The sequence below is a fragment of the Phodopus roborovskii genome, unplaced genomic scaffold, assembly GCF_943737965.1.
Source record: "Phodopus roborovskii unplaced genomic scaffold, PHOROB, whole genome shotgun sequence".
Lineage (NCBI taxonomy): Eukaryota > Metazoa > Chordata > Mammalia > Rodentia > Cricetidae > Phodopus > Phodopus roborovskii.
In genome coordinates, this window is record NW_026125281.1 from 9,424,776 (window position 1) to 9,446,000 (window position 21,225).

The 21,225-nt window shown below is 45.9% G+C and overlaps 1 protein-coding gene across 7 annotated transcripts in view; it reads left to right on the top strand.

The window, feature by feature from the left end:
• Positions 1-21,225, top strand: part of Ncoa2 (nuclear receptor coactivator 2) — a 215,075-nt gene that overhangs the window by 180,399 nt on the left and 13,451 nt on the right. For 5 of the 7 annotated variants that reach the window (XM_051196935.1, XM_051196958.1, XM_051196967.1 and 2 more), the window contains exons 11-16: positions 476-1,745; positions 8,525-8,738; positions 10,071-10,277; positions 12,948-13,184; positions 14,692-14,821; positions 20,747-20,912. In XM_051196935.1, coding sequence (XP_051052892.1) covers positions 476-1,745; positions 8,525-8,738; positions 10,071-10,277; positions 12,948-13,184; positions 14,692-14,821; positions 20,747-20,912 — 2,224 coding nt within the window. The remainder of the gene's footprint in view (positions 1-475; positions 1,746-8,524; positions 8,739-10,070; positions 10,278-12,947; positions 13,185-14,691; positions 14,822-20,746; positions 20,913-21,225) is intronic. The other 2 variants (XM_051196975.1, XM_051196983.1) reach the window with 2 other exon arrangements.

Below are 21,225 nucleotides of genomic sequence, written 5' to 3' on the forward strand. Positions count from 1 at the left end.
AGCTCAGGGCAAGGTTTTCCCTACTAAGGCCTGACCCATGTGACATCGCTAAGACTCTCTGGACATACAGATGTGCTCACTGCCCGGAGCTGGAATTTGTGGCAAATGGCTGAATTAAGTAATACTTACTTGGGTCATGTCATTAAGGTTGTACAAGCTCTCAGTTGCTCATGAATGATATTCATAATGTCCTATTAACTTACTGAAATTTCAATATGGAAGTAGTCGAATTTAACTCCCCCCCCCCTTAATAAACCACAGGCATCTTGATGAGTTGCCTGAAAACATCTCTTGGTCCAAACTGTACCTGTTCAGTCTAGTCTAATTGTGCAGGTGCTTTCATCCAAGTCTTGCCTATCCCTTAGATGTAGTCTGCTTTTGTAAAGAGAAGAGACCCTGCCATCTTTTAAATTAATAACAATTTGCTGGGTATTTTTCCTTTTATCTTATATATGTTTCTGTCCTTGTTATACAGAGAGCAGAGCGTATGCGTGATGAACCCGGATCTGACTGGACAAGCCATGGGGAAGCCATTGAATCCAATTAGCTCTAGCAGTCCTGCCCATCAGGCCATGTGCAGTGGGAACGCAGGTCAGGACATGACCCTCAGTAGCAATATAAATTTTCCCATGAACGGCCCAAAGGAACAGATGGGCATGCCTATGGGCAGGTTTGGTGGTTCTGGGGGCATGAACCATGTATCAGGCATGCAAGCAGCCACTCCTCAGGGTAGTAACTATGCACTCAAAATGAACAGTCCCTCACAAAACAGCCCCGGCATGAACCCAGGGCAACCCACCTCCATGCTCTCACCAAGGCATCGCATGAGCCCCGGCGTGGCTGGCAGCCCTCGTATCCCACCCAGTCAGTATTCCCCTGCAGGAAGCTTGCATTCCCCTGTGGGAGTTTGCAGCAGCACAGGAAATAGCCATAGTTATACCAACAGTTCCCTCAATGCACTGCAAGCCCTCAGCGAGGGCCATGGGGTCTCATTAGGGTCATCGTTGGCTTCACCGGACCTAAAAATGGGCAATTTGCAAAACTCCCCAGTTAATATGAATCCTCCCCCACTCAGCAAGATGGGAAGCTTGGACTCCAAAGACTGTTTTGGACTTTATGGGGAGCCATCGGAAGGTACAACTGGACAAGCAGAGCCCAGCTGCCATCCTGGAGAACAAAAGGAACCCACTGATTCCAGCATGCCCCAGGCGGCCAGCGGGGACAGGGCCGAGGGACACAACCGGCTGCACGACAGCAAAGGGCAGACCAAACTCCTCCAGCTGCTGACCACCAAGTCCGACCAGATGGAGCCTTCACCCCTGCCCAGCTCCTTGTCAGACACAAGCAAGGACTCTGCAGGTAGCTTGCCTGGGCCCGGGTCCACGCACGGCACCTCGCTCAAGGAGAAGCATAAGATTTTGCACAGACTCTTACAGGACAGCAGTTCCCCTGTGGACTTGGCCAGGCTGACAGCAGAAGCCACGGGCAAAGAGCTGAGCCAGGAGTCGAGCAGCGCAGCTGCGGGGTCAGAAGTGACTGTCAAACCAGAGCCAGCCAGCCCCAAGAAGAAAGAGAATGCACTACTTCGCTATTTGCTCGATAAAGACGATACTAAAGACATTGGCTTGCCGGAAATAGCCCCCAAACTTGAGCGGCTGGACAGTAAGGCAGAGCCTGCCAGTAACACGAAACTGATAGCTATGAAAACTGTGAAGGAGGAGATGAGCTTTGAGCCCAGTGACCAGGTGAGTTTGCTGATGTCCTCTCCCGGGAGCGCGCATCTGTGTGTATCAGACTTTCTCCAAGGGTAAAGAGGGTGCTTTTGTTTGTGACACGTATCTTGTAACAGTTAACTTGCATGAAACTGTTCTGCACAATCCCCCTGGCAAAGAGTGACAGGCAAGGGTTCAGAAGACATGTAGCTTGCCTCTCTGACATTGGGGCCTGCCGCTGTAGGCCCAGCAGCTGTGGACACTGAAGAAGTAAGCGTGGTTGCGCTCTAGTACAGTTTCACCTACAGACCCTAGAGTAAACAGTTGTGATGGGAGCAAAGTATTCTTTAGATCTGGGGGGAGTGAGGAGTATCGCTGTTCTTGCTGTGATCAAGGTAAATTCATTCTTAGGTCATAGGTCATTAACAGGGGTAGGTAGGGTGAACTGCTGGCTGATGGTAGTAGATAGCTGAACCCTAAATTGGTGGCAGTCACTTTCTTAGTTCTGGGCTTTGTTAGAGCAGACCCAAGTGTTTTTACTCTCTCTTACTGTGATCAGAATTTAGCTGCTTCTCATATCCAGTACAGATCCCTCCGCAACACTTCTGAGTAATACAGAAGAATCTCATTGACCATTGGTTAAAAAATACGTAAGAGAAAATGGATGGGAAGAGAAAGTTACCAAAGCCATTATGTGTCAATTCAAAACCAGAATAATGGATTGCTTTCTCTCCTGCACATCTCTCAACAGTTAACATCTTAAAAACAATCCAGGGTACCGAACGAAATGTTCAGAATCATCTTTTTTGTTGTTGTGTTGTTGTTGTACAAAAAGCAGTCCTCATAATATACACTATGATCTACTGTAGAATACCGACATCAGACTGATTAACATGTCACCTTGTGTGCCGGTCATTTTTGTGATACAAATACTTATGTATACTTGTGCCGGTCATTTTTGTGATACAAATACTTATGTATACATTTGTTACTGTTTCCTTCCACCACCTTGTACAACAGATGCCTGGGATGTTTTCATTGAAACTTTAATCCCCTGTCCATTCTAAACAGTACTCAGTGGTAAGAATGGTCCACAGTGAGCCTGCAAACCATTGATCTTTGTCACTTAAAAACAAGTGATGGGTTATTGGAACTGTAATGGTGGAATCCCTGACTGACTGGAGGTTAGTGACCCAACCTAGCCTTCCCCAGTCCCTGGACATGCCCTATCTAGCAGACTCATGATTGGTTAAGCAGTGAGGAAGTCACAAGGGCCTGTCCGCTTAAAACGGCCTACAGTTTGCCCTTGCAGTCAGAAGGTAGTGTGTCCCCTCATCCCAGGCTGTGCCTATGAGTCCTCAGAGCCTGGATGTGGAATGGCAAAGGCCATATGCTCTTCAAGCCGGTCCCTGCCAGCCAAGCAGGTTCTGGCCTCTGATTTCTTTCACTTTGATGTAGATGGCTGAAGCAGACTACAATTACATTATTAGTGATGAATCCTAAAAGTTAGGTTCTGTGCAGCAGGTATTTTCTAATGCCCTGAAACTGAGCTGGGGGACCGAGGTGCAATGTGTTGGGCGACGTGAAGTGGCAAGCCTTATTGACACCTATGATTTCATCTTTTGAGATTTCCTGGAGTCGATAGCACAGAGGCAGTGGCGGTTCAGAGTGGCAGGCACAGATAACCTCACTTGGGTGTCTTAACACACTGGAGGGCAGAGTCGAGACTCAGCACGTCCACCAAAACTCAGTGTGGAACACCGCTGGCCCCTCCCTCCACAAACAGAATTACTTCCTGTCTCAGGCCTCAGACCCTAGAGACAGGAGACGGACCGCTATTTGTCATTCATTACTTTGTGCATATGGTTTCACTAATGTCAGGCAAGAAAGGTTTTGGAGTTTGGGGGTCTTTTGTTGTCTGTCTGTTTGTTTGTTTGTTTTTGAGATTTTTATTTGTGAGAAATAATTGTCTAATCAAAATTATCTGAGAAACAAAGACTAGTGTAGTGAGTATAAACCTGTTGTTTGTATGAATAAAAGCAGGGTCCACAGGCACATTACACACAGAGACAGGAATTGTTTTTTCCTTAATGGGATCTTCCCCCTTGCTCACTCACCTCCAAGCTACTCTCTCCCAAAGTACAGCCTCTCTAAAGCACAGCCTCATGGGGTCATTTCAGCGACAAAAACATGGCAGCGAGAAAAGTTGCCACAGGAAGTGTGCGGTACCTAAATGTAGATCAAAGTTAGCGTGAGAAAAACAACAATGATTCCCTCCCCTCCTGCTCTCCCTCCGCGTTCCCTGAGGAGGACCGCCACCTGCTGCCCACAATCTTTCAGACGAATACAGTAATTACTGAGTAAGCAAAAAACAGAACCTGTGCCTGGATTGCCATTGACTGTCTTGTTATTTTGACTCAAAAAAAAAAAAAAAAAAAAAAAAAAAAAATGAACTGAGCGTGTGTTTAATGTATTACTAGCTTTTTAAGGTCAGGAAGTACTTTGGTGATGCGTATTATACCTAAAATAGCAGCATACTTTTCCTGGGGAGAGCATTTAAACAAGACATCTCTACCACATTTCCTAGCAAACAGGAAACAGAAACTGACAGAAACATTTCCAGCGTGTTTACTGCTCTAAGTCATGTGCTTATTTACACAATGGAGCCTGGCTGGTACTCAGCCAAGCCTCCCCTTGACTCCTGTGTTCTTCCCTATGCTCTGCTCACACTGGGGAGCAGTGTCTGGTGCTTACTCCATTAGAAAGGCAAACTGCATTTTAAACTGGGGGTGTGCCCAGGGAATTGCCCTCCAGATACAGTAGAATTCCTTACAGTACTGTCCTAAGCAAATGGCATAATACTGTATTTTTTAATATAAAATATTTTCAAAAGGTATTTTGTAATTTATGAGAGTGCTTATGTCAGTAAATCATGTGTTCCTTTATTACCTTTGAGAACAAGTTGACTTGACACATGAAAAAAAAAATCATAAAACCAGAAAATGAAAAGTTAAAGAAATCAAGTCTATTTGTCATTTTGCAGAACTTTTATAAAAATCTTTCTGACTCACTATCTGCCAGAAATAGTTGAAACTAACTACCCAAATTGATGTGGCTAATTTGAGCATTCAAATAGATGCCTGAACGAAACTTCGAAGTGTCTGGAAGGCATTTATCTCTTTGTCTTGCAAAGAAAATGTGCCTAACAAAGTGGATAGGGGCTAAAAGAACTTCTGTGAGATACAAACTGCAAAACGGTAGACCCGTTTTTCTCTTGGAAACATCAGGTTATCACATTTGAGCCCTTCTGCACTTCCTTGAATACTGAAGGAAGTGCTAAAATCAAGCTACCAAGGCCTACGGATACTCCGAAATCTATCTCCTCTAAGAATATTTAAAGTAAGCCGACAGCCGGACATGGTGGTATACTTCTGTAATCCCAGAACTCCCATAGCTGAGACAGGGGGAGTGTAAATTCAGGGTCAACCTCGTCTCAGGAGGAAAGAAATTCAGCTGACAACAAAGTAATGTTAAATGCATATTCCAGCTATTGACGAGGAGTAAAAACTCACGTAAAGCAATGTCTCTAAATGCTCATGGTGCGACTTGAAATGTTAACCTAAATGAATTCAGATAGTGTCCAGAGTCATGACCAGGACAGTTCATATGAACCACAAGAAAAACCCCACAGGGTTCTCAAATGTGTTGTTTCTAGTCAGAGCTATGCTACTGTTATTCCCTCCCGCCTCCCTTTTGTTGGAAATTGAACCCAGGCCTCTTGTACAAGCTTTACCACTGACTTACACCTCCAGTCACACAGATGCTTGGTGAACTCATGGGAAAGATCAAAACTTGAAAGTCGGTTTAACTTTAATATGTCTTTTAAAAAATAAAGCTTAGGGGTGAGCTCATATCACACAAACATGTTTTGGTCCCCAGTACTGCATGAATACAAACATATATCATGGATGTGAAATTTTTTAATTATAAGTTATTTGACCTGGGCATTTTCCATATATCTGTAATCCCAGCACTTGGGGAATGGGGATCAAGAATTAAAAGCCAGTCTCCACAACATGAGAGTTGAAGACAACACTGGGCTGCATGAGACCGTGTCTCAAATTATTATTTTTTTCAAAATAAATGGATTTTAGTTACTCAGATGTGTCTTAATAATTACGTATACTTATAATAGTACACAGAAATAGATTTCAAAAAAAGAACAATGGCCAGGTGTGATGGTGCATATACCTTTAATCCCAGCACTCTGGAGGTAGAAGCAGGAAGCCTGGTCTATAGAGAGAGTTCCAAGACAGGCAGACCTACATAGAACAGTGGAAAACACAGATGTTTCCAACCTAGTTCATGACAGCAACAAATTATAGTCAGGTAGTAGAAACAAAAATGATTTTATGCTGGGCAGTGGTGGGGTACGCCTTTAAATCCCAGCACTCAGATCTCCATGACTTCAAGAACAGCCTGGTCTACAAGTTCCAAGACAGCCAGGACTGTTACACAGAGAAACCCTGTCTTGAAAAAACAGAGAGAGAGAGAGAGAGAAGCTGAGCCCCATGGTTACTAGAACTCTTTGTAAAAACCATTGCAAGTTCAAGGCCAGCCTGGGCTACATAATGACCTCTGTCTCAAAAAACAAAACAAAACAAAGTTCTCATTCTGTTTAAGGGTTACAGTTAAGTTTGTGTGGAAGGAGAGAATACAAAAAGGAAAATAGGTTAGCCCTAGGTAGTGCAACAGGGAAAACATCCTAAAACATCCTGTCATAGCTCAGATGGGGGAATTCAAGTGTGTTTGTTAAGAAAACAAACGCGTATACTTGTACTTTTGTTTACCTGAGCCTGTTTTGCATAATTCTCATCGGGGCAATCTGCCAAGTGTTTTCAGAGGAAGTTTATCACTCACTTATGTCAGCCCTCTCCCTCGCCCATACCCTGGGCTTTCACAGTTCCCAGGGAAAGGCATCCATAGATACTGCTTCAAACAAGAGATGTCTCGTTAGTTAGAGCCTTGCCCTCATCTGAGAAATCAGTGGAAGTTGTAGGAATTTCTGCTGTACTTTAATGATGAAAGGAATTCATCTTGTTGATTGAGTGCCGGCCGCCCTGTAGGCATCACTGCCAATAGGGGAAGGACCTGCAACAAAGGAACCCTGCCACTCTGAGGGAAAAACTGGACTGTGTCCCTTCCTCAGGAGCTAGCTGTCAGGGTCACATGACCTGCCTGTCTGCCTGTACCTCTCCCATAGAAAGAGCTCATCTTCCTATTGGAAATGGGTGGCACAAAAATGGTCTCCTAGCTGTGCTAACAGTACACAAGGAATTCCCTGGGAAACACGCTGCTAATTTCATTGCTTAAGCAGCTGTCTCTATGTAGAATCAAATAAATGTCACTTCTGCCAGAAGCTTCCTAATTCGACATGTGTCTAGCCAAAAGATATCCCAGGACCAGCAAGACGGCTCGGCTGATAAAGGTGATAAAGGCATTTGCCTTCCCATCTGATGCCTGAGTTCCACGCCCGGGACCCACATGGGAAGGAGAGAATCTGCTCCCTCCGCTCCCACGCTTGGCCCTCTGACCTTCACACACAAAAATAAGGGTAATTTTTGTTTTACTGGCAAGATGTAGACTACACGGGCACATTCCCACAGTCCCAGTGCTCAGGAGGCCAAGGCAGGGAGATCACAAGTTCAGGTAAAGCTGAGCCTCATACAGGAGAGCTTGCCTCAAAGATGTTCCTGTAGATAGATGCCGGGTTTGTACGTAAGCCACTCCCCTAGAATTAAGTGCGTGGCGGCGTCAGATGGACTCCCGGGTTTTGGTTGATTTGTTTATTTATTTTTCAGCTTTGAAACAATCTCACTTTAGCCCAGGGTGGCCTGTAGCTCACTATGTAGCCGAGGCTGACTTCAGCCTCAGGTGTTGGGATTCAGGCATGATCACACAGCCCCTTTCCTGTGTAAATGCGGTCCATGATTTTAAGTGCTAGCACCCTGATGGGTTCTACTTAAAAGAATGCCTATGAAGTCGTTTTCGTGTCTTAGAAGAAGTAGTCAGATAAAATAATGGCTATACTAACATTGATCAATATTGGAAATGGGAATTGGATTCAAGAAGGGGATGAGGAGCTCTAAGAATCATGTACCGTCTGTGAAATCCAGTGGATAAGTGCTGTGTTTGGTCAACAGCAGCTTCTTCTGTATATCAGCTGGGTTAGTGAGAAAACCCCTGCCATTCAAAACCTAAAAAAGAAGCAGACAAAAATCAAAATTCAAATTGAAAAAGCAAGACTTCGCTATTACGAGTGACTTAAGTGTGTGTTACACCACCATCCCACGGGGGGGGGGGGGGGGGTTGATATCCTGTTATGTGAACCACATTTTCAAAAGCTTGCTGCTGTTTCTTTGGAAAACTTAACCATCAAACCTAAATCCGAATTGTAAGTCATAGTCCAACTATAAGTAATAGGCGATGTACATACTCATAATTAATGACATGGTTTGTATACAATAAAGGGAATATGTAATCTGCCAGTGAGTAACGAGGTGGGAAACGACTTTCTTTCAAATTCAGCTGTACCTGGTTTCCAGCTGAAGGCGTCAGGGCTCTGAGAGTATATGACAGTGCTTGGTAGATTCAGCTATGAAAGATGGTTGGTTCATTGGTGAGCTTGACATTTTGTCTCTTGGCGGAGTGGGGGTGCCTTGTGATGGTCAGGTCTGGGGCTGCCAGTGGAGGGTTTGGGATACCCACTGGCAGCATGGGCCTGGACATGTACTTCTGTCTGTTAACTGCAGCCTGGCAGCGAGCTGGACAACTTGGAAGAGATTCTGGATGATTTGCAAAATAGTCAGTTACCACAGCTTTTCCCAGACACAAGGCCAGGAGCCCCTGCTGGGTCAGTTGACAAGCAAGCCATCATCAATGACCTCATGCAACTCACCGCTGTGGACAGCAGTCCTGTTACACCTGTTGGAGCCCAGAAAACAGCGCTTCGAATGTCACAGAGCAGTGAGTATACGCTGTTACCGGTTTTGCTCAGAAATTTCCCATTTAATCCCTGTCAGAAACAAATTATTAAAGCCTGCCTCGGTTTAGTTCCTTGGAGTTTTTTGTGGTAAAACAGCACCATCTGCTGTCCTAGTCTGTCAGTGTTCAGAACGGATTCTGGTCCTGCATGCCTAAGGCAGGAGGGTGCTGAGTTCAGGGCCAACCTGAGCTACATAGCAAGACCCTGTCTCAAAAAAAGAAATTAGATTATTTTCAAGGTTTATGTTGTTTTGTTTTGTTTGTTTTTCAAGACAGGATTTCTCCGTATTGTTTTGGAGGTCTCATAGACCAGGCTGGCTTCAAACTCACAGAGATCTTCCTACCTCTGCCTCCAGAGTGCACAGCGAAAGCCCAGCCTACTTTCAACATTTAATTGTTGTTCATGAAAAGGCTGCTCACAGCCAAATGCCTTGCTCTGTCGTTTGGGGATCTTATTTTAAACTTTTCTATAGCACACCCATGATTTACAGAAAGACAACGTCTTCCCTGCTGGAAACACAGTGCTGCCCATTCCCGGCCCTAGCTTCCCTGGATGTGTTGTTTCTACCACAGATTACGAGCCCCCCCCCCATCCACCTGTACCACTGCAGTCTGTGTTTGTAAAATTAAAACAAAAATTAGCTCTGTGAATTATGATATATAATATTTGAGTGTTTCAGTAACATTGTTATAAAATTACAGGTCATCTACTTGACACTAGATTACTGCTCAGGACCCAGTCAATTCTTGTAACCACAAAGGTCATTTCAAATCTAAATATGTGCCCAGAGTCTAAAGAAGCCATCCTGATAGTGATAACCTTTAATGAACTATTGCTTTGGGCAACACCATGCATATCAAAGATTTTAACTTTAATGAGAATAACCATATCTAACTTCATTCTAAACCTTGGAAGCCCAGTTATGAAATAATATTCTAACATCCAAACCATATGTGTACAGCTTTGTTGGTGCATGTAATAATGAGAAAAAGAAAAGGCCCACTGTGTTAAAGTCTGAGTAATATAACATGAGCAATATCATATTAATGCTTTGTATAGCAAAACTTTCGGTATCAAACCTGCTGGTGTGTGCTTTACATCCCTTTTCATAAGGCCATCAAGAGTCCGATGCTATGTCACAGGGACGCTGCATGTGCTTTCTGTATGTGACTTGTCTTTCGTATGGTAGTTGGTCCCTAGTGTACACCATTTGTCACTGTACAGGTGAAATTTTCCCCCGAACACTACTATTATTAATATTCTTTTTTCATTGTCCTTCATTAACCTTCAATTTTCATTTGTTTTCTCCTTAGCTTTTAATAACCCACGACCAGGGCAACTGGGCAGGTTATTGCCAAACCAGAACTTACCCATTGACATCACATTGCAAAGCCCAACTGGTGCTGGACCTTTCCCACCAATCAGAAACAGTAGTCCCTACTCAGTGATCCCTCAGCCAGGAATGATGGGTAACCAAGGGATGCTAGGAAGCCAAGGAAACGTAGGGAACAATAGCACAGGTAAGGGCTCACGCCACTGCTGCTTGTTGGTGGGTTGTGTAATTTCACGGTGTGTTCATGCACATCAGGGTAGTAGAACTTCTAGCAAGAGACTGGCTAGAAGCAAGCCATCTGTGAAAGTACAGAGACCCTACAAATTCTCTGAGCGTGGCCTGTGGGGAGCCGCTCCAGCAAGCTGCCCAGGTCATCCTTCGATGAGGTTTCTGGACACTAATCTTCTTGACTAAACTGACTTATTTCCATCCCAGCTATTGGTCTGAATATGGAAGGTGTGTGTGTGTGTGTGTGTAAATGTTTATGTAAAATAACTGGAGTTTGTCAGCATCCAGTGAAATTCTGCTGATGCCCAAAACATGCACTGGTGCCTTTGGAACATTTCAGAATGGAAGTTTAAACCTCCACCAGTGTTTCACAATTCTAGGTCCTGTTTAATAGTGAAGGTCTTTTTTGCCTATCTTACTGCATTTTCGCTGTAGTCTTAGCTATTCAGGAACCTGAGGCTGGAGGATGACTTGAGCCGTAGATCTTTGTGTGTTTTGCTTTGTTTTATTGGCTTTTGCCTTCTGCTTTTCCTAACTTTTAATGCACTTTAATAGCTCCGGGTCAGGACAGAATTAAGTGAGCACATGGGTTTGAGACCATAGCATAGCCCATTCCAAAATGATCACAACAACAACGAGTTTACATAGCAGTGTGACCAGCCCAGAAAAAATCTCCAGCTCCAATTAGGGAGGCTGCTTGGAGATTTGAGAAGCTGCCTGTAATCTAGCTGGACATTGACCTGCTATAGTTTTACAGCGTCCACCACATCCTCCAGGCATTTCCTAAGGGATCGCTGCTTCTGCCACAGCTGCCTTAGAATTCAGGTCTGAGCACCCAGTGCCTCAGAATAGCATTTGTTATCAATCTAGAAGGATGCTGGCTTCCCTAATGAAGGCTGCTCATAATTTATACTTTTCTTCCTTTGTCTCAATGACATGTTAAGATTTGGGCATAGAAATAAGTAGATATTGTAAAAAGTTGTGGGTGTTTTAATTCTTGCTATTTTTAGATCAGTCTGTAATCCCTGTACATTGCCATTTTAGTTAACTGAAGATCAAAGTTCTATTTAAGGGGAAATATTTCCTATTTCTGAGTTACAGTTCATGGGAAGCATGCGCTGTACTGTATCGGTTTATTGATTCAACGAATATCGAGTGTTTGCTCATGTGCCACGCACTGACTACACCATTAAATTATCCATTCATAAAAACTTTGCCACGTTCACTTTGTCACTCTTAAACACTGATTTGTAGAAATACTGTTGAGCTATAATTTCTTAGAGAAAGGTGGCTGATGATTCACTGGGGGTGAATAAGACTTCTCTGTGGTGTTGGGGAGTCTTATGTAGGACCCTAGGACCACGAGGATGGGCTTACCTAAGCGGGCCATCGCTGGACCGGCTGGTGCCCGGGCTGTAATGGTCACACGATGGGCTCCCTCTGCTTCTAAAAGCAAATACCCAAGGGAATAACACCCATTCTCATTTCACTAATATTGTTGAGTTACAGATAATTTCACCCTCCTACTATCTATATAATCTCGTTATGCTATTTACATAGTAGATTATTTTGAAAAGCAAACTGCCTTTTCTCCCATAATATCTTTGTATAGATCAAATACAATATAATGTGGCTTTATATGAGTTAATATTGTCATAGTTTCACTCATCGTCCCAGTACATCCCATGTGTTACAAGTGAGCAAAGCCCACGTTCTGTCCACATGTTCGTTATACCAAATTTGTGATTGCTTAACCCAAACAAAGTGAATGAAAACAAGCCATATATTTGAAGGCTTCCCCTTCAGCAAATCTTAGCCAGTGCTTGGCCGTTGCCAACATCCAGGGCCTAGACTGTTAATAAAACAGACCCTGAATCCTGCTTCATGATGGTGAGAGCTCACACCTGCCCTACCCCATTCTGCATCTGCTGTCAGGAATGCAGAGGTCCAGGCGCCTGGAATCCCCTCAGCCTCAAAGGCTGTGTCCAGAAGGTCTTAGCAGGTTCCCCTGCTTCAAGGCTGCCCTCGGTAAACTTTGAAGCTCACCCAATTCTTTTTCAATGGAACTTGATGCTGAAGTGTCCGGTGCACGCAGAAGTACGCCTGTGGCATGACAGCCTAGCTTAGTGGTCATATGGTGAACATGCCCGCATGTCTCCAGAAGTTGAGGAAGCTGTGGCAAACTGAGAAGATGTGAGGATGTTTAACCCTTCCGTAGGTTTTATGGGATGTCCCTGCCTGGAGCTGGCAATTGTGGGATTGGTTGTGGGTGCTTCCCTGGTCCTCCTCCACTCACCTCCTTTCTGGAAAGTGAGGCTCTGGCGTGTGTGTCAGCTAATGTGATTCACTTCCTGAGGAAGGAAGTTGGGGTCATCCACTTGCCACAGCACCTGTGCTAAGTACATATGGGAGCAGTGTAACAGCTCTTGTGAACCACGCAGAGCGGCAGACTCGCGTCATGAAAGCTGCAGTAGCTGCCAATCCTTCCTTCTTAGCCCAGGGCCCACATCTGCCCCAGGGAGGGTGTCAGCTGTTGGGCGACGGCAGTTTCCAGTCATGGTTCAAGTCTTAGTGGGTAGGTAGGTCTGGGGTTTGTTCACGCGCTGCCTTCGATGTCTGCATCCCTCAGCCTCCTCTGCCTTGCATACAGGGATGATTGGCAGTAGCACTTCTCGGCCCGCCATGCCTTCTGGGGAATGGGCACCACAGAGCTCGGCTGTGAGAGTCACCTGTGCTGCAACTACTGGTGCCATGAACCGGCCCATCCAAGGAGGAATGATCCGGAACCCAACAGCCAGCATCCCCATGCGAGCCAGCAGCCAGCCTGGCCAGAGACAGATGCTTCAGTCTCAGGTCATGAACATAGGTAAGGCTGTCCTTGATGCTTTCTTGAAACGCAGCGCCAGCTCATGGCTCCTTGCAGACTTGCTTCTGGCTTGTACTGTACGTCATCCTCTGGTGTGAAGCTGCCCTGAATGAGACTTTGCCAGAACCTTGTAGGAGCATAAAGTAATTTCCTGATTCTGATTTGGGGGCAGAATGCATTGGAATGTCACAATGTGCATGCTGTACACATACATACGTACGTGCTGTACACGTAAGTACTCACATGACGGTTTACAGGTAAAGAGATAGTGGAGTGGCGCCTGTCATGTCAAACCCCACAGGGTCACCCGCTCCTCACAGGCCCTCAAGCCAGGCTGTGAAGGTCCACTCTTCCCCGGCCTCACTGACAACATGGCCCCTTGTAGAGTACCACACAGTACTGGGGATCTTTAGAGTTAACATAGAAAGTTCTGTGCACATTCCACAAAACCTTTCTTTATATGACGTGTGCATCATAGACTGTGCTGGTCACCTGAAAGATGTGGCTCCCAGCTTCTTTCTGAGCAGCTGAGAATGTGCTAGTATTGATAGCTGAACATACTGATATCCACTGGATGATTCGCTTGAAAATAATCTCATGAAACCTGTTAATTAAAATCTTAAGGAGCACACTTACGATTGGGAGAGAGGGGCAGGAGGGGATCAGTAGCAGTTCCTCATCCTCAACAACATAGCGAATTTGAGGCCAGCTTGAGCTAAGTGAGATTCTGTCTCAAGGGAAAAAAGATCAGCGCTCTGTACAACTTCTACTTTTTTATTTTTTAGTCACAGACATAGTACCTTCCTCTGTTACTGCACTTGCTCTGAAAAGTCTGCGTTTGTAAACTTTGATGTTAGGCATTGCACAGGAAGTACTCATTTACTCACAGGAAGACGAAAGATTGTGCTGACAGGGTAGCAGGCTTCTCTTCAGAACTCTGACATTAGATTTCTTCCATACATGTTGAATTGCTGTGTGGGTTTTCACAAATTATTTCTGAGAGTGACATTTATAATTACATCTCTATATACGTACTCAAAGTAGTAAGTGGTTCCCAGACTTAAATCTTACCCAGGACCTTGTAGGGTATGTGCGTGGCCTAAGCTGGTCGTCTGCATTCCCATCTGCGGGCACCCAGTGGTCTGGCAGAAAGAAGCCTGGCACTGTGGACGCATGGAAAAGTGAGGAGGAAATTGTGTTAATCCCCATGTGCAAAGCATTGCACACATGTTAAGCCACGCCATGAAAACCGTCATTATCTTTATACATACTTACTAATCTTTATATTTTAAAAGTGAGTGTTTTCTGTACGTACCACAAACCAAAGCTTCAAGAGAAAATGGGGATTCTGGGCATGCCCTGAGGCAGGTGGCTCAGCCTTGCTATTTACTGCTTTCATTTACTGCTTCTGCCATCTCCTCTGCTATTATATAATAAACATGTGTGCTTTCTAGATTATAAGATACAATATGTTGGCTTTTCTTTTTCTTTCTCCTCCCTCTTTTAGGGCCTTCTGAGTTGGAGATGAACATGGGGGGACCTCAGTATAATCAACAACAAGCTCCTCCAAATCAAACTGCCCCGTGGCCTGAGAGCATCCTGCCTATAGACCAGGCATCTTTTGCCAGCCAGAACAGGTGAGTCTGGGTACCAGAGCCGTAGCCCGTGGCTCACGGGTTCCATTAGTTGCACCTGGAGAGGAAGACGCAAACCTCAGCATGACCTAGACACACTTTCAACGCCTGGCAACCTGGCAGTGTACTGGGGGGAAATGGTATTTGTGCTGCTAGGTGTAATTGGGCAGTGGCACCTTGAGAGGGAGGGACAACCATGTTTCAGTAGCTCGTCCATCAAGGATGACAGAGAAGGTTTCAGAGTCTTGGGAAAGCTCACGGGGGGGGGGGGGGGGGGCAGAATAGCCCAGTGTGCGTGGCAGAGCAGCACACTGCTGGCTCAGGGTGGCCTGGTATGTGTAGGGTAACAGGAAATGATCTCATTTTGGGTTGTGAGTGTTTTACCACAATTCACAAAAAAAAAAAAAAAAAATAGGGGCACCCACCTCCTCTCCAGGGTCCTCACCCCCTCTTTGCAACAGACAGAGACCATTCCAGAAAACAACAACCAATCAAATTGCAGCTGTAGAGCCAGGCCCAATGGATACATATCTGCAAAACAACCCCCCACTCGTAAGGCTCAGGGAACATTGTGAAAGAAGGGATAGAAAGATTTTAAGAGCCAGAGGATGAGGGAGTTTGCTGCCAGGATGTGTCCCGATAGTATCAGAAGGCTGCAGCCATAAGGTCCCACCAACAAGACTGTCTAACCATGAGCTGGGCGAGGACATTCCAGAGTGAGTGGGAGAAAGGCCACAAGGCCTAACCCTACACAAAGAACTTCAGGCAGCGAAGGAAAGCCTAGTAGGGCGAGTAGTCTCCTCCAAGGAAGAGCACGCCCAGTACCAAACGGTCAGCCACATACAAGAAAGCACCACATACAAGAGACATGCAGTCTAAGCAGGTTATATTTAGGAATGTGTACATGTCCATGTGTACACATATTCTTGTAACAATTAGTGCAAAAGGAAGCTGTGAATTTGAAATGAGCAAGGAGAGGCATGCGGGAGGATTTGAAGGGAGCTAGTAAGATAACACAGCTGCTTAAGTGCTTGTTGCACAGACATGAAGAGCCACGTTCAGAGTCCAAAACCCATTCTAAAAGGCAGCTGTAGCCGGGCCGTGGTGGCGCACGCCTTTAGTCCCAGCACTCAGGAGGCAGAGGCAGGTGGATCTCTTATGAGTTCAAGGCCAGCCTGGTCTACAAAGCTACACAGACAAACCCTGTCACAAAAAAATTAAAAACAAACAAACAAACAAATGAAAACAGACAGCCTCGTCTACAGAGCTAGTTCCAGGACAGACTGATAAACCCTGTCTCAAAAAACAAGAAGAGCCAGTTGTAGTGGCACACATTTGTGAAGCCCACACTGAGGAGGCAGAGACTGAGGGATCCGTGTGGTCCAGTAACCAGCTAGTCTAGCATAATCTCCGGGTCCCAGGCCCCAGTGAGAGGCCTTGTCTGAAAACAAAACTCAGGAAAGAACCCTGACATTGACCTCTGGCTTCCATATGTGTCTGTGTGTGCAGGAACACATACCTACACAATAATCCCAGCACACAGGGGCAGGTGGATCTCTGAGTTCTCGGACAGCCTGGTCTACAGAGCCAGGACTACACAGAGAAACCCTGTCTCCAAAAGAAAAACAAAAACAAAAAAAAGTAAAGTCAAAAACAAGACTTGCAGTCCTTCTGCCTGGGCCTCCCAAGGGCAGGAATTACAGAGGTGTGCCTCACACTAGGCTTTCATAAATCCTCTTCAGCAGTTCTAGAAGACTCTTAGTGACCTTATATTTACACCCTGCCCTTCTCTGTCTTCTCATTCTTTGTTCATAGGATGCTGACAATGTATGCCACACCGCTCTATTTCATTCATGTATTGTTTTACTTTTTAAAATGTGTGTGTCCACGCGCGCATGCCTGTGCCTATATGAGTTTATGTACACAGATGTCTGCAGAAGCCCCTGGGCTCCTAAGGGTCCCCTGATGTGGGCCCTGGGACTGAGTGCTGGTTCTCTGCAGGGGCATTAAGTCTCCATCTCTGCCATCTGACCTTCTCTCTCTCTCTCCTTTTCTTTAAATAAATATGTTTTATGTGTGTGCAAGTGCATGTACACGTGTGGAGGTCAGAGGTCAACTTTTGGGAGTCATGTCTGCACTGTAGGTTCTGGGGTCAAACTGAGATCATGAAGCTTTACAGGAAAGCTTGTACATGCTTGCCATCTCCTGTTTTGCATATTTCTTTTCGTTCTTCCTTTTTTGAACAGTATCTTACTATGTAGCCCTAGCTAGCCTGGAATTTTCTATTAGACTAAGTTGGCCTAGAACTGGGAATTAAAGTCATGCACCACCACACCCAGTTAGTATTTCTTAAAGTTCTCATATAGTTTTCATATTTTGATTTCTATATACATTATTCAGTATAGTTTGTCCTTATATTGGCCTATATATTAATCATCTCTAGCTACACTATTATTATCTTTCATTTCTAACAGTTGCTTGCCTAGTCACTTTTTAGAGGCTCCCGTGGCTGCTTGATTTCTGCGGCTGCTCCCTGTGCCTTCACACTCATTTCCTTGATTTTCTTGACCCAGTGTTTCCAATATGCTAACAATGCTAGCTGACATAGGTCAGTGGGCATCCCAAGTCCAAATCCTGAATTTCACCCACGGTTGCCTGCGTAAGGCTGGGTTTTCTGAGTGTACACTGCCTGTGTTTGTTTCTAAGGGGACTGCAGAAATGTGTGCTGTGCCCCTGGGCTGGGACATAGTGTATCTGTCTTAATAAGACATGCTTGGTAACAAGCTGGTCCAGCTGCACTAGGAATCTTTTGTTTTCATCGAGTGGAAAGTTCCTAACCCTGTATGGTTTACTCCTCGCACAAAGTCAGCACAGAGCAGAACGTACAATCCTCACCTCCACACACAGCCTGGTGCTGATACTTTGAACTTAAGTGCCCTGTCCACCCAGCATAGCACAGCCAGTGGTCTAGTATAAGGGAAGAGTAGGGTGGTCAGAGGAACTGTGAGGGTGTGTGTGTGTGTGTGTGTTCCTCAACAGAAAGATGGTGTGTGTGTGTGTGTGTGTGTTCCTCAACAGAAAGATGTTACCCAGAATGGTCAAGACTCATGGAATGTTGTGGTGTGGCATGTGGAAAGGTCTGATGTGACTGCAGGTTTGTCCCTGAATTTCACTGTCATCACCTGCCCCACACACGTAGATATTTTCCACATAAAGCTGAGGCCTGGGGTGCTAATAATATGAGTGCAGTGAGTCAGTAAACTGTTCAGGAAGAAGAAGCTGAGGATGTGGTGCTAGAACAGTCCTAGACCACAGTGGGGAAGCTGTAGGCACTGCCTTACCTGCCATAGGGTTCGCATTTTTGTTTTGTTTTGTTTTTTTCCAGACAGGGTTTCTCTGTGTAGTCCTGGCTGTCCTGGAACTCGCTCTGTAGACCAGGCTGGTCTCGAACTTACAGAGATCTGCCTGTCTCTGCCTCCCCAGTGCTGGGATTAAAGGCATGCACCCAGTGGGTTTGCATTTTTCTACAGTGCTAGAGATCAAACCCAGAGCCCTGTGTGCTCTGCAAGTTCTCTGCTACTAAGCTACCACCCACCCTGCTTTGGTTTTTTGTGTATACATATGTTTAGGGTTTTTGATTTAAGAAAAAAAGATCCAGAAGTGTTGATGCATCTTTATTCCAGGACTTGGGAAGCAGAGGCAGGTAGATCACTGCAATCCCAAAGCCAGCTTGGCCTATGTAGTAACTTTCAGGCCCACTAATGCTGCATAATAAAACCCTGTCTCAGAAAAACAAAACAACACTAACAAAACCATATTTTATTCTGCAGAAGTACATGTTTAGCTTGGATGAACATGTGCATCTGTTTTCTGTTGTGAGCACTCGGTCGCTGCGGGGTGAGGAGCTGAGCCCCTCCAGCTCCCTGGCTAGCTTCAGTGGGATAAAGATTGGCAAGTCTGGTCATGCAGATTCCACACTGCCCTGTGGTTCATTGGTGGAGGAATCTGGGGAGGAATGCTGTTTTGCATTACACCTTCTGACAGAAGCTGACAGCTGTTAACACAGCTGGACAGAGGCTGTCCCAGTCGGGGTTTGTCATTGCCTTGATGAGACATCACGACTGAAAACAAGCTGGGGAGGCTTACACTTCCATATCGCTGCTCATCATCAAAGGAAGGAATACAGAAACACAAACAAAGCAGAAACCTAGAGGCAGGAGCTGACGCAGAGGCCATGGAGGGGTGCTGCTAACTGGCTAGCTCTCTGTGGCTTGCTCAGCCGGCTTTCTTGTAGAACCCAGACCACCAGCCCAGGGATGGCACCATCCACCATGGGCTGGGCCTCCCCTACTGATCACTAAGAAAATGCCTTACGGGGCTGGAGAGATGGCTCAGAGGTTAAGAGCGTTGGCTGTTCTTCAGAGGACCAGAGTTCAATTCTCAGCAAGCACATGGTGACTCACAACCATTTATAATGACACCTGGTGCCCTCTTCTGGTATGCAAGCATGCATGCAGTTAACTGTATACATAATAAATAAATAAATAGAATCTTAAAGGAAAAAGAAAAGAAAGTGCCCTACAGTCTTGCCTTCAGCCTGATCGTATCGAGGCGTTTCTCAGTTGAGGTTGCCTCCTCGCGGCTGTAGTTTGTGTCAAGTTGACATCAAACTAGCCAGCAAAGAGACAACGCTTTACTGCCTCACTAAGTAGCTTCCCAGGCCTGAGGGGACATGATCAAAAGCCCACATCAGCTCTTGGTCACCAGCACTTTCCAGGAGACCCCCTCTGTGCAGTCATTGATCACTCATATTGGGGTCTCCTAATGCCCCGACATGCCCCTGTGTGGCTCCTCCCACACTTTGCCATTTTTGTGCTTCTTCTTGCAGCCCCTGGGTCATGGCAGGGTTGGATTTTTTTTTAAAAAAGATTAATTGGGGAGTGTGGAGTGCAGGAAAAAAGTAGGTGGCACATTTTGAACACATCCAATGCAAGCAAGCTGTTCTTCACACACTTCTTAGTGACAACAGAGGAGTATGTCTACATATAATAATAATATATATACACCCTTTTATATACACGCTCTTTGCCGGGTGATGGTGGCGCACACCTTTAATCCCAGCACTCGAGAGGCAGAGACAGGCAGATCTCTGTGAGTTTGAGGCCAGCCAAGGCTACACGGAGAAAGCCTGTCTCAAAAAAACAAACTAGAAAGAAAAGAGCAGAAACAGCAGTTGAGTATCATGATGATGCCATCTTGATTGCCTTACAGCTGTTACGGTTAGAAGGTTCGGGATTCCCTTCCCTTGCCGCGTAACCCACAAAGGCTAACAGCGACGCTTTTTGAGAATGTTAAGAAATGCTTGCAAATTCTGCCTCTGCATAAGTTCAATGTTTCCTAGTAGCTCACCCAAGTTCACTCAAGCCCAGATTTAATTCGAGTGAGGGTGGCTTTTATGCTGATGATTGCTCTTCTCTCCTACTTGGCCATGGCCATCATTGCCTCCTGTAGAAAGTAACTGTGATGGGGGGCACTGTTTCCTGCCGAAAGCTCCAGGCTATTCCATCCTGTCAGTGCAAAGCAGATATGCAAAGTAGGTCCGGGGAAGAGGCCAGTCAGGTGGGTCCCGAACACACAGATCTAAGTAGCCTTCGTGCCTTTGGGACTTCCTACAGATGTGGTTCCTGACTAAAGTAGGGGTACCTGACCCCTACTTTGCTAGCTGTAGAGTGGGTGGGACGTGTAGAAACAAAACTGCCTCAACTTATGTCGGGTCTTTATTAGCACTAGATGGAATGGATTTTCAGGTGCGTGCTTTCACGAGTCTTGGCTTTGTTCATTGTTTGGCTGGTGCAAGAGCTCATTGCAGAAACGCTGGGAGTCAGCTGGCATTTCTGTCAGCCCATGGTGAAGTTTGTCTCTTTGCAGGCAGCCGTTTGGCAGTTCCCCCGACGACCTGCTGTGTCCACACCCTGCAGCAGAGTCTCCAAGCGATGAGGGCGCTCTTCTAGACCAGCTGTATCTGGCCTTGCGGAACTTCGATGGCCTCGAGGAGATTGATCGAGCTCTGGGGATCCCAGAACTGGTCAGCCAGGTAGGCCAGGGCACTGCAGGAGCCACAGCTCTGTAGGCAGGAGGTGTCTGCTCCACTCTGGGGTGCTTTCACCTCCCGGTAGGCAGGCCTGCCCCCCCCACCCCTCCTTCTCCTCCACTACTCGACCATAAACCATTGCCCAGGAAGCAGAAAGGTGTCCACTAAAGTCCAGCGGGCCTCGCGTCCCCCTCGCTGAGGGCCAGGTGAAGAAAAGCGGTCAGAGAAACCACAGGTCACTGTTCCTAGTGGCCTTGGCCCTTTCCCCTAGAAGGGGAGACGGTCTGGGCACAGGCCTCGGTCCTGCTTGCGCCTG